Source organism: Colletotrichum phormii (genome assembly GCF_030913505.1).
Source record: "Colletotrichum phormii strain CBS 102054 chromosome Unknown BDP81scaffold_9, whole genome shotgun sequence".
Lineage (NCBI taxonomy): Eukaryota > Fungi > Ascomycota > Sordariomycetes > Glomerellales > Glomerellaceae > Colletotrichum > Colletotrichum phormii.
Window position 1 is genome coordinate 1,353,403 of NW_026851451.1, and position 12,820 is coordinate 1,366,222.

Sequence of the window (12,820 nt, forward strand, 5' to 3'; positions counted from 1 at the left end):
TTCGTTGGTTCGGGATCGGACTTCTCGGAGGCGGAGGGATTCGCTGTTTTTGTGTCTTTTGAAGTTGAGGTACGGACGGATATTGGAGACCTGCCCTATTAGATGTGTGTGACCTACCTAGATTGGCAAGATTGGTAATGCTGCCACAGCTCTCCTGTTCCTCTTCAACGCCTTACGATATGCTGGAATAGCACGAGCGAAAGCATCGGACTGGTGTCCGTCTCCGACCCCACCTTGGACGGCTTCTTCAGTCCTACCTATCGAGGGGGAATTGATGCCCCATCCGTGAGTGATTTGGAACCCGACGGTCTAGTGGACTGAAGAGTCGCTCTCGTCCTCCACCCGGCCCCTGACCTGTCGATCCGGGTCCTTGTTATCGCACAGAACTGACCCAGATGATGGTTGGATATTACGATTGTGTTCTCTGGGTGGATGAATCCGTAGATAGGGATTAATACTGTCTGCTACACAACGATCCGTGGGCTGCTTGGCCCCCTCTCTCTCTTCTCTCTCCCCTTTGGTTCGTCCCCTTGGACGTGCTTGAGCTTCTGGGTAAGGGCACATTAGGTGTGGGAGGGGGGGTTCCGGGGGAGAGACGAGATCCACAACCGCCGGACCCATCCATCCCCGAGACCCGGGCCAACCAGAGTGGCAAAGTCCCAGAGAGAGCCCAGAGGCCCCCGAGGCGCGGTTGTGGTTCGGTGGGGTCTGAATGGGAACCCAAGCACCCAAGGTTCCAACGGCGGCGGGGGGCTGTCCCTCATCCTTGGGCCTGGGAGTTCCTGGACCGTGGACGCACCGCCGCGATGCCTGTGCGTGGGTTTTTTCTTTCCTTTTCACTTTGAGCGCTCCGTCCTATCCCGTTGGGAAAAAGTGTCGCAAAGTGGAAAAGGCCTGAATTGGGGTAAAGGACGCGCAGAAGTGTTGGTGCAGAGAGTTGCGCCGTGATTACCGATGACGATGGGAGAAATGCTGGTATCGTGCATTGAGAGATGAAGAGGTGGTAGCCAGTAAGGTAAGTAGGCAATGTTGCAGCTCGCCTGCAGCATAGGTACCTTTACTACCTTGGGTAGCTTAGCAGGTAAGGTGCTGACTGCCCGCGCCGGTAGTTTCCGGGAATAGTACGGCAGCTCGTAAGGGCAAGTATATTAAAAGTCGGATTTTTAATTGGGGTAACGTGGTCCACCAGTCAGCCGGACGTTTTTTTCTAAACACACTTATATCCAAACCACTTCAACTTTTAACGTGTAAAATCTTAAAAACTATAACTAATACTAATCTATACCTAAAAAGACAAAGTCATTTTTACAATTAAAGTGATCCGATCAATATGCATTATAGGTAATAACTTAAGTATGTTATATACTATAAAGACCTATAATATCCTGAAAAGCACTTTAGTTAATAGAATAAATAACCAACAATAATATAAACTTAATTCAATTAAAAAATAAAATACTTTTACTAAGAGGTTAGAGATAAGCAAAAAGAGAAAAGGTAAATAAGTTGAGGTACGAGTTGGGATAATCAGAGAATTGATTGTATTGATGATTATTCTATGATATAATGGGAAAGTATAGTCTATATATAATATAGAAATATTACATGTAATCACATGTAATCACATGTGATGCTTAAGTCCGAGCATTTATTAAGTTTATACGGGCATATGTGCCTGTCAGCGCTTTAACATGTATATGTAAAGCGTATTTACGTTCGGGCTGTACGTGCGTACAAAGCGTTGTATCTCAGTAGATACGTACTTCAGTTAAGCCTCTCATTACTATGTAACTTCTTAAGCACGTAACTTCTATGATACCTGTATTTATAAATTATAAATACATCATTAAAATTATGGAAAATCACTGAGTCTAGATATATTTATAAAACATTTGTAGCCCCTATAGTTATTCATTAAGATACTAATATATATTTCTTATATTATAGAGTATTAGTTTTAGAGTACTAATTAGATATAAGTTTTAGAATTTTAGTAAATATTCTAAGTTAAATTAACAAAGATAATTAATTAAAATTAAAAATATTTTAAATTATTTAAAATATTTATAATTAAATATAATTAGACTTATAATTAATCAATAATATATAATTGTTAGTATAGAGTAGATATAGTGATTATTTAGGACTTTTAATATACTTGCTCTTGCGGGCTGCTACAAATAGTATTGGTCTTCCTCTCTCTCTCTCTTGACTTTATTCTAAACTTAGGGGAAAGTAGAAAGGGGATAGAGAGTTTAGCTTGATTTTATTAGAATTTTCCAGCATTACAGCCCTTTTATCTAATCTGTAAACCGTTGGAAATCTTGTTTGGTTTGGAATTATAGTAGGAATTAGTGCCCAGTGTTCTTTACGATAATAACAATAATAATAATGTAATCCCCCTCGGATGCAGCACACTGACCTTGCATATCCAGCGTGCCAATGTAGAGAGCTTGGTGGCTCTACATGTACGAATGAAATCTCACTCTCGTCCTGCATAGGTATAGAAGCGTACTAGAATTGGAGCAAGAGGTCCAGACGTAAAGAAATGATAACCTCGAGCCCGCACCTCCCATCTCTAGGCCCATTAAGATGCCGTTTTAACGACATGGCGGTCGTCCACTCCCGCAGCTAACGCACCAAGCTCGTGTCCCCGTATTAGGTACTTAAGTCTCTTAACCAGTCGGACTCTTGGAATAAGGGATTCCCCGTAGCATGTTCCATTTGTAAAGCATAGATCTCCACGGCAGCTCCCCACGGCCTATGCCGCTGTCTCCGTCCAACACGTCCCAAGAAGCATGCCAGACTGCCAGAGGAGACAGACGTTCTACGGATACACTAATGTATGAATGCCAATGTGCAGTACCTAAGAAGCAATAACCCTTGGTCGTTTGCCCCGTCCGTTTTCACCCACCCCTTCGTCCCTCGTCGTCCCGGTCCCATCGCCAGTGTCCTTGCGAGGTTCCCACATCGCCATCCCGGCACCTGTCAGGATTTCTGCACAGGATTAAAGCCTGCACTGGCCAAGGGCACCCGCACTAGGACGTCCTCCCCGGAGCAGCCATTCCCTTTCAGTGCTAATCCTACCCGACTGGCAAGTCATGTCGTCGCCTGATTATCCTCAAAACGAACGTCCTTTCCCCGTGCCCCCCCAAGCCTCCAAAGCCCTTCGCTCTCCCAGTCCCGCCTCCCGCGTCTCCCAATTCAAGAGGCCCCTTCTTTCAACCTTCTCCAGCTTTGCCGCACTCGGTCTCATGCCATCTTTTCTCTTTTGTTCCTCTCCGGCCTACGCCTTCTTTCAAGTCTGCACCAAAGGGGTAAAAGGACACTTTCCACCATCTAGGTATCTGCCCGAGCAATCGCGACCACCGATCGGCCGACCGATAGCATCCGGATTTGGCACCAAAATCGCCAGCCCTCTTTTTCCGTCCTTGGGGTTTCCGCGAGAACCCACTCCGTCGCCCCCTTTACTGAGAACAACCAACCTCGACAAGAACGACGACACATTTCCCCTTTTAACTCGCTGCCGCCAAACAATACAAGCAATATCCTCCCCGGCATCCCGTCGCGGGCCATGACATGACGTTCCGGGGCCGCCGACTAGCAACTGAACGACCGCGATAGGGACCCTTCGAACTCAGACCCCTCCCCGGGTGGCACAGACGGACGGGACGGGTCTCGGCCGCCGCCGCCCATGGCCAGGAAGCGGCGCACCAAGAAGCGCAACAAGGGAACCAGCACACGACCAGACCCCGCGCAGGGCGCCTCGTCCAGCATGTCCACCACCGACGAGCTCGCGTCTCACTCGAGCGATGGCCTGTCGAGCGGCATGCGCGAGAGCGAGAGCGCCGCCACCGAGATGACGAGCGTCATGGGCAGCACCGAGGACGGTTCGCAGGCCGGTCTGGAGGCCGACGAGGAGTGGAATCCGCAAGAGGAGGAAGGCATGGAGGTTGACGATGACGATAATTTCTCCGTGTTCGCGCCGAGTCACTATCCTCGACAGAGCGAGTCGCATCGGACGGAGATGCCCTACATGACGTCGCCGAACCACCAAGACATGTGAGTATTTTCTGGGATTTGTGCTGCTCTTTTTCCACACCACCACGCCACGCACCCTGAGCGACGACGGTCCAGACGTAGGCTGACTGGAAGGATAACGCAGGTCGTCAACGAGGTCATTCATGGAACGAGAATTGGATTACCAATGGGAAAACGGTCGTCGATATTGCGGATCCCACTACCACCTACCAAACGACGAGTGGGAAATGTGCCGCATGAGCTTAATCCACCGAGTCTATCTCCACGTTTTCGACGGCAAGCTGAGCACGGTACCGATGGAGAACCCACAAAGGATACTAGATGTCGGCACGGGCATTGGCGAGTGGGCGATAGGCATGGCGGACGAGTTTCCGAACTGCGAGGTCATTGGCACAGACATTTCCGCCATAGCGCCCACGTCAATACCGATGAACTGCTTCTTCGAAGTCGACGACGCTGAGCTGGAGTGGGAGCGCGAGCTCAACTCGTTCGACCTGGTGCACTTCCGCCACATGATGGGCGCGTTCCTCGACTGGAACTTTATCTACAAGGAGGCCTTTAAGGTCATCCGCCCCGGCGGCTGGATTGAGCTATTAGACTGGGACGACCAGCAGGGGTTCAAGAAATTCCTTTCAGAATTCCCTCCCACGTCCGAAATCCACGAGCTGTCGAGAGACCTGACGCAGGCGGGCGTCAAGGCCGGGCGTACGAGGGGTGTCGCGCACATGAACCCAAAGCTGTTGACGGACGCCGGCTTCACGGATATCAAGCTGACGGAGCACACGATACCTATCAATCTCGAATCGAGCGAGGGCAAGCTGTGGCTGATTGCCTGCATCGACGGCCTGGAGGCGGAGTGCCTGCGGCCGCTTACAAAGTACATGGGGTGGGAGCCCGATCACGTCAAGACGGCGTGCCACAACGTCGCCAGGGAGATGGCGCGCCTGGCGAGAGACCCGATTAAGTCGCATGGCCTCATTGTCAAGGCGCGCGTGTTGGTGGGGAGGAAGCCGACGACTGCGGTTACGCCCCCGAGGGTGTACCCGATTTTCAACGACGACGCGGATGAGACGGATGATACCGCGAGAGAGGATGCTCACAGCAGACACCATGACGATGATGAGTCTGCTGTTGAGACGGCGGTCTGAGCTGTCGTCAAACGAACTATGTCGCCTCTTTGAAGAGGCGATTCAATAATTTCGCTCTATCCGGGTGACGAACAGCCTGGGCATGACTAGAGCAAAACGATTTTTATCTTCATGTTCACTTGCATATATCGCAACTTCCACACCGGCAGAAGAGGTTGGCCGGTCCTATTTAAAAGCGATCAACAAACTTTGCATAGCTCCTACTTATTTACCTTACTTTCTACGGAAACCGGACGGGGTCGAAAGAAAAGTACCTTGTCTTTAAAGCGATCAACTGAGGATGCTCTTGTATCAAATGGTGGATGGGGGTTCAAGGAGGATTCGAAGAGGACTAGTGGTTGCACACTCGTGCAGATCAAAGGGGTCGAGAGATATCCTAGCTACTAGGCAGATTAAGGATAGTCATCGAGAAAAAGATGAAAATAGATGAAGCTTCCATTTGGTGCAACATGCGTAGTTATGTGTCGAAATGAAGAGTGCAGAAGATTAAGCTACTACAAAAGTGCCGAGTTACCTCAATGACCTAAGGTACCTTAGAATTCAAGAGGTGTTATCGAAAAGCTCGGTGCTTCGACAGTACGTACCGCCACAGCTCCGTTCCCAGGCTGCGGTGGGGGGCCGACCGAGCTCCCTGCCTATGTCATCCATCCATCCAACAGAGCGACCACATACAATCACCAGCCTCCAACGAGCCGTCCACTTTGCGCAGCTGCAACTGGCGCACTCACCACCGCTCGAAACGAAACCACGATCCCTAGCGACGATGCCCGTATGACCCCGACGTAGCTGCCCCCTCGAATCATGGCTTTGAACCCCACCGACGGCTTCGTCGCCGCCGGCAACGGGGTGCTCGACCTGGACGACGCCGCGCTGCCCATGTTCATCGTCGAGCGAGTCCAGCTTCAGTTCTCCATCGCGGCCGACTTTGTCGCCGCCCAGGTCGCGAACAATGTTTTGGTTTTGGCGCTGTCAAACGGACGTATCTTACGCATCGATCTTAACAGACCCGAGGACATTGATGGTGCGTTTACGGACGACGAAATGATGGTGCTTGCTACTCACGAAATAACGAAATGCTAACCATGAGGCCACTCGCAGACATTGACCTCCCCAAGAAACCGGCAGAAGTCGGCGTCATCCGCCGCATGTTTCTGGACCCGACCGCATCCCACCTCCTCGTATGCACGGCGCTCGGCGAGAACTACTACCTCCATTCCCAGCACAAACACCCGCGCGCCCTAGCCCGCCTGCGAGGCGTCTCCATTGAGAGCGTTGCCTGGAACCCCTCGCTGCCCACGGCGTCGACCCGCGAGATCCTGCTCGGCGCCGCCGACGGCAACATCTACGAGGCCTCCATCGAGACCACCTCGGAGTTCTACAAGAAGGACATCAAGCTCAAGAACCTGCACAAGCTCCCGGATGGACCGATCACGGGACTCTGGGCCGATACCTTGCCGAAACGGCCCGACATGCGGCGGGTGATGATTGCGACGCAGAGCCGGCTGTTCCATTTGGCTGGCAAGGTCGGCAGCGGACACGACAGCGGAGGCTCGGTGTACACGAAACTGTTTGAGTCAGAGCAGCCGGTTATCCATGAGCTGTCGCGCTCCTCGGCCGCCGCGACGTCTTCGTTGGTCGTCTCGCCGGACCCTCCTGACCAGAACCCGTACGAGGACGAGGCGCACGAACGGGCCTACGCGTGGCTATCTGCGCAGGGCATCTTCCACGGACAGCTTGCCTCGAGTGCCGAGGGCAAAAAGATCTTTAATGAGTCGAGCATGCTTCCGCGGGATAAGATTGGTTCATCTGACGGACCGGGAAACAAGCGGAAAGCTACGGCGGATTACGTCGAGGCGATTGCTTTGACGCAGTGGCACATTGTCAGCCTGATTGGAGGCCGCGTGGTCGCCACGAATCGCCTGACCGGAGAGGTGGTCTATGACCAAATCGTTTTGGACCCGGGGCAGAAGGCTGTGAGCTTGTCTGTGGATCTGCAAAAGAACACGTTCTGGATGTTCACTGCGCAGGAAATTTTTGAAGTGGTCGTCAGGGACGAAGACCGCAATATTTGGCAAATCATGCTGAAGCTGCAACAGTTTGACTCTGCGCTGCAGCATGCGAAGACGCCCGCGCAACGGGAGACGGTGGCGACCTCGTATGGCGACCACCTCGTCGCGAAGCGGCAGTACATGGAGGCAGCATCGGTGTACGGACGTAGCAATAAGCCATTCGAAGAGGTGGCGCTTACGTTTATCGACAATAATGAACCGGACGCACTGAGGAAGTATCTACTAGCGAAGTTGAGCACGTCGAAGAAGGCGGCCGTCATGCAAAGAATTATGATTGCGAGCTGGCTGATGGAGATATTCATGGCGAGGCTCAACTCGCTGGACGACACTATTATCACGCAAGCCGAGTTGGCGGACGGCCTCAACCCGGCGCAGTCGAGGGAACAGCTCCACGCAGTCCAGGGCGAGTTCCAGGAGTTTGTCAACAAGTACAAGTCTGATCTCGACCGGCGGACGGTGTACGACGTGATCAGCAGCCACGGCCGGGAGCAAGAGCTTTTGCACTTTGCCAACGCCGTCAACGACTACAACTACGTCCTGTCGTACTGGGTTCAGCGCGAGAGGTGGCCAGAGGTGCTGACGGTGCTGAAAAAGCAGACGGATCCCGAGGTTTTCTACCGGTACAGCACTGTGCTTATGACGCATGTTGCTTCGGACCTGGTTGAGATTCTTATGCGCCATTCCGACTTGAAGCCTCGCAAGCTGATTCCTGCGCTGCTGGAGTATAACCGCAACTTTGAGGGCACCCCCCAGCAGAACCAGGCCGTCCGATATCTGCAGTACATCATCAACCAGCTCAACTCCAAGGACTCGGCAGTACACAATACTCTTGTTTCGATATATGCCCAGACCTCCAAAGACGAAGCGGGCTTGCTATCGTATCTGGAATCGCAGGGAGAGGAGCCCAACTATGACCCGGATTTTGCCCTTCGCCTGTGTATCCAGCACCACCGCACGTTGTCTTGCGTCCACATCTACACAAGTATGGGCCAGTACCTGCAAGCCGTCGACCTGGCGCTCTCGCACAACGAGGTTGAGCTGGCGTCCGTGATTGCCGACCGGCCCATGTCCAACCCGCCTCTGCGGAAGAAGCTCTGGCTCGCCGTTGCGCGCAAGGTCATTTCGCAGTCAAACGGCATCAAGACGGCCATTGACTTTTTGAAGCGGTGCGACTTGTTGAAGATTGAGGATCTCATCCCCTTTTTCCCGGATTTTGTCGTCATTGACGACTTCAAGGAGGAGATTTGCACTGCGCTCGAGGACTACGGGCGCAACATTGACTCGTTGAAGAAGGAGATGGACGAGTCGTCGCAGACGGCGACGAATATCAAGGTGGATATTGCCGCTCTGGATCACCGGTACGCGATTGTCGAGCCTGGGGAGAAGTGTTATGTCTGCGGGCTGCCGTTGTTGAGCAGGCAGTTCTTTGTGTTTCCCTGCCAGCACTCGTTTCACTCGGATTGTTTGGGCAAGAGGGTGCTGGAGCAGGCTGGGGTCGGCACGAGTAAGAGGATCCGCGAGCTTCAGGTGCAGATTAGCAAGGGGTTGGTGAATGGTGCCAAGAGGGAGGCTATGATTATGGAGTTGGACTTCTTGGTGGCATCGGCATGGTGAATCGCACTTTTTTTTTTTTCTTTCTCGTCGTGGAGACATGAGCTAACACTTTTTTTTGCAGTATTCTTTGCAGCGAGTTTGCCATTAAGAGGATTAATGAGCCATTTGTGACGCCACAGGATAACCTCAATGAATGGAGGATTTAAAGGGGTGTGTGGTGGCCTTCCCTGGTTTGAAGCACACAGTCTGCTCTTATCTTTGTACATGATAGCAAAAAGAAACCTTGCATGAAGCAAGCGTTGTTTTAATGACTGCAATACCCGGCGTTTCCATATTCAAGAGTTTAATCCAGAGCATACCCAGAGATTCATGTTTTGGAAGCTATTGACTCTGGTTGTGTAGTGACCAGCATCCCACGGGGTTTGACGACGGTGTAAGTCTTGCTTGGCGTTGGAAGGTTGAATTAATTTGCGGTAGAGAGATATGAGAGCTTTCAGGAGCCTGAGCAGTCGGTGACTTGCGTTTGCGAAGTCGAGAGGAGGAGGATGGAGACGATGAGGCCGTAGAGGCCTAGGACCTCTGCGAAGATGAGGATTAGGACCATGCCTGTGTATAGACGTGGTTGTTGGTTTGTGGCTCTGACTATGGGTGTGTGTCAGTTCACTAGAACCTTTCTCGCGCCCTCTTCGTCACTTAACCAACGGCCATAGGGGGGGGGGGGGGGGGGCGAGTATATCGACAGCAGAGTGTGAACAAGAAAAAGAGGGGGGGGGGTGGGGGGAAGAGAGAAAAAAAACTTTACCTCCCGCATCACCAACAATCCCAATAGCGAACCCCGCCGCAAGCCCGCACAGCCCGACGCTGATCCCGGCCGCGAGCTGGAGGAAGCTGGTACGCAGCGCCTGCTTCTCGACGAGGCGGTTGGCGATGATGACGCGGCGACGAGGCCGTAGATGCTGAGGATCTGGGCCATGATGGCGCAGAGGGTGTTTTGCATGAGGCGGTCGGGGCGGAGGATTTGGCGGTGCCGTAGGAGGAGCCTAGGACTGTGAAGATTATGGCGGCTATGCAGCCCATTGCGCCGAAGAAGGACTTTTGGTTTTTAATTAGTTATTTGTAATTTTGGGAAGAGGGAGATCAGAGGGGGGTTGAGGATAAGGTTGTCGAGGCTGGAGGAAGAGGATGGAGAGAGAGAGGTTGGCTTACGGAGTACGCTGGACTTGGAGGATGAGGGCGTGTTAGCTATGAGTATCGTGAGATTTGGGGATGAGGCTATAGGCACCTACCAGCGGTCCAGGTTCGCAAAGACGATTTCGTCCATTCTGGTGGTAGTGGTGGTGGGTGATGTGAGGACGGATTGCATTAAACTCTACTGATTTTGAGCTTATTTGATTCTCGGAAGTTTTCAGATCTGGTCAAGGTGACGGGCAGCGTGGGGTATATGTAATTGGTTCTATGGTGGTTTACTAGGAGGGCGCGTGGTCACTCATCACGGCTTACCTTATATATCGTCTACGCTGGTAGCATCGAGGAGGCCTACTACCTACTTTCCTGTCATACCACACACATGCATAGCTCCAAGAAGAGACTTAGTTGCCTAGAATGCAGAATCAGGCTTGATGTATACCTGCTCCTGGTTCATTTCTTGGACTTTATTCGTTGGGCCACTTACAGCTCGCGGTGGCTTTTCACGAACGGGGTGATTAAGGTCCGATCTCATCTTCCCTACATGCCTTGAGGCTGTCGGGCGAGAAGTAGCCCTACGCGTGACACGAATGCTGACTTGCCTTACGGATACCTCAGTAGGGTAGGTACATTCAGCTGTTCCAGTAAGTATGTCAGCAAGTACCGTCGACAAATAATCTCACTCGGAAGGTTGCGGTGGTGGCCGCGGGCGCGTCTGATTGGTTCGTGATGGCGATGAGGAAAACCGGAACGGTGGGGGTTAACGCGGCCGGCGCCGTAGGCTGGGTGGATCCACCTTTGCCGGCCGAGATTTGAGAGAGAAGTCCGGGTTTAGGCCGTAGCACGTGATTTGACATGTGATCTTGAAGAATGTCGTGCACGGTCCAAGGGGAAGGGGGGAACGCACCCGTCGCAGAGATGCTTCTTTTTGGGAGATCTCCAGTTCATGATTCGCTTACAAGACGAATTGGCTGGCAATCCCCGTTCGGGAGGAAACGAACAAAGTGCGGGCTAGTCAGGGGGTTCTTGCGCGCCAGGTGTGCCAGATAGATGGGCGAACTTTGAAGAACGACGGTCACCGGGTTCCTCTATCTGGGTCCTACACATGATCTGCAACCTTGGGCGGTCCTGTCAGGCGGGTTTTGGAGTCCTGACACAGTGACACTTTTGAAGTCTAATACCTAATAGTAGCATCTTTCTTTTACCTGTCCCGGTCGACCTTATTTACGGATACCATTCTCTTCAATACTCGGCCCGCGGATGAGGAAAAGCGGGATTGCCCACCTTCTTACTTACGCATCCACTTCTCGTACGGAGAGCATCGTACGAAATCATCAGAAATACGACGAATTGGAGAGGCCGACGGACCCGTGGTGCCTCGTCATCCCTAATTTTTCGTCTCCTGGTACGAAGTACATCTTGGAGTCTTGCCTACCTTGTGCAGTAGCGCCGGGACTTGGGTGCTCTTGGCCCGGACGCTGCTCGCGCGCCACATCCCGGCCCCATCGGATCTCAGCATCGGTATGGAGTGGGGGGGGGAAAGGGAAGGGAGGGAGCGTTTGGACGAAGCGGCGAAGCGCGTGGGTTGGATGACGGGCACTTCCTTCTAGCTCTCCTTCCCGTCCGCCATCTGCCTTTTCTTGCTACCGTCAATGATGCCCTTCCGGATTCCCGGAGTGGCGATGAACGCATCAAACGCAGTCGGGTCTGTCGGCCAGACCAATGTGAAATTTCCAAGGCAGATGATTCCTCACAGCGTTGCGCGTTGCGCAATCCGTGAACGAATGTGTGCCGGTGACGCTACGATCCCCGACACCGAAGACGCAAGCAGGAGTCTTTCTTGGAGGACACGCGGCTCTGGCGGCAACGTGTTGCAGGTGCTAGCTGGCTCTCTGGATCGTGAGACCTGGGTGAAGGTGTGAAGGAGGTGTCGAGTGTCGAGTATCACCAATTTTAGAGGTTACAGTTCTTTTTCGTCTTTTGCTGCGTTCGTCGTCTTACCCCATGCTGGCTCGGACCGAGAAAATGTCTGATTTTATCTGGGAACGCGACGAAGAACACCTCCTCGGCTGGCCTCGAGTCGGGATTCATAGGTACGGATACCCAGATTGGTGTGGCTGACCAGAGCGTAGCGATGTTGGTTCCAAAGTGTCTGATATTCCGCTAGCTGAGACAGAAAAGGGTTCGCTGTTGGTCGGGGGTTACATTGATGCTCGCGTTCCACATGCAGCCATTTTTACTCCTGCCCAGCTGCTGCTGCAACGCAACCGCACCGCACCGCAGTGACCGCACCCGCACCGCCCTCTTTTTGCGCAGCCGCGGTGCAGGAGACACGACAGTTGTGCGCTCTTCCTTCACGGAGTACGGATACTCAGAGTGGAAGTGTGACTCTGTATCCGTAGACTCGGACTGTGTGAGAGAGAGAGAGAGAGAGAGGGAATGTGGGAGCAAGGGGGGCTGGGTCGTCTTTCCCTACGGACCTACGGCTACCGGCCCACGCAACTGCAAAAAAAAAAGGGTAGAGCGCCGCAAAATAAAGGGGACGGGATGCTTAGAAAGGGCACGCTGCAAGCACGGCCACGCGTCTTTTTCGACTCCGCCTGACATGGCTCACACTCGCTAGCTTCCTTTCCCTTCCCTTCTCTTCCCGTGGGCCGTTACCAGTGGTAAGAGTGAGTCTGTGATACTTGTGATACCTCTGATTCCATGACTCCCAGCCCTGTCGTTGAAAGGTTTTGACCCGGGGTCGTCCCGGGCTGGGAAGTCTGGAGACCTCTCGGCCTTCCCCTTTCTTGTCCAACCATCTTGCACCAATTCGCTGCT

The 12,820-nt window shown here is 52.7% G+C and overlaps 3 protein-coding genes across 3 annotated transcripts; 2 read left to right on the plus strand and 1 right to left on the minus strand.

The window, feature by feature from the left end:
* Positions 1 to 3,694: 3,694 nt before the first annotated feature.
* Positions 3,695 to 5,189, plus strand: BDP81DRAFT_318105 (methyltransferase; the record flags this gene model as incomplete). The annotated part of the gene is made up of 2 exons (XM_060584327.1): positions 3,695 to 4,062; positions 4,166 to 5,189. The coding sequence occupies 2 exons, from the start codon at positions 3,695 to 3,697 to the stop codon at positions 5,187 to 5,189; spliced, it is 1,392 nt and encodes a 463-aa protein (XP_060445918.1).
* A 563-nt stretch (positions 5,190 to 5,752) lies between these two features.
* BDP81DRAFT_222183 (Pep3/Vps18/deep orange family protein) lies at positions 5,753 to 9,162 on the plus strand. Its single transcript, XM_060582811.1, has 3 exons — positions 5,753 to 6,210; positions 6,288 to 8,868; positions 8,934 to 9,162. The coding sequence occupies exons 1-3, from the start codon at positions 5,991 to 5,993 to the stop codon at positions 9,016 to 9,018; spliced, it is 2,886 nt and encodes a 961-aa protein (XP_060445919.1). The 5' UTR covers positions 5,753 to 5,990; the 3' UTR covers positions 9,019 to 9,162.
* On the minus strand, positions 9,134 to 9,785 carry BDP81DRAFT_518667 (V-ATPase proteolipid subunit C-like domain-containing protein; the record flags this gene model as incomplete). The annotated part of the gene is made up of 3 exons (XM_060595934.1): positions 9,134 to 9,454; positions 9,615 to 9,720; positions 9,756 to 9,785. 3 exons carry the CDS (start codon positions 9,783 to 9,785, stop codon positions 9,306 to 9,308), a joined length of 285 nt encoding a protein of 94 aa, XP_060445920.1. The 3' UTR covers positions 9,134 to 9,305.
* Positions 9,786 to 12,820: the final 3,035 nt, after the last annotated feature.

Excerpts from the sequence above, each read along its gene's own strand:
- BDP81DRAFT_222183 (XM_060582811.1), top strand. The coding sequence starts at position 5,991 with ATGGCTTTGAACCCCACCGACGGCTTCGTCGCCGCCGGCAACGGGGTG. Across the intron at positions 6,211-6,287 it reads CAGACCCGAGGACATTGATG|ACATTGACCTCCCCAAGAAA; the intron begins GTGCGTTTACGG and ends GGCCACTCGCAG. Across the intron at positions 8,869-8,933 it reads TTCTTGGTGGCATCGGCATG|TATTCTTTGCAGCGAGTTTG; the intron begins GTGAATCGCACT and ends TTTTTTTTGCAG.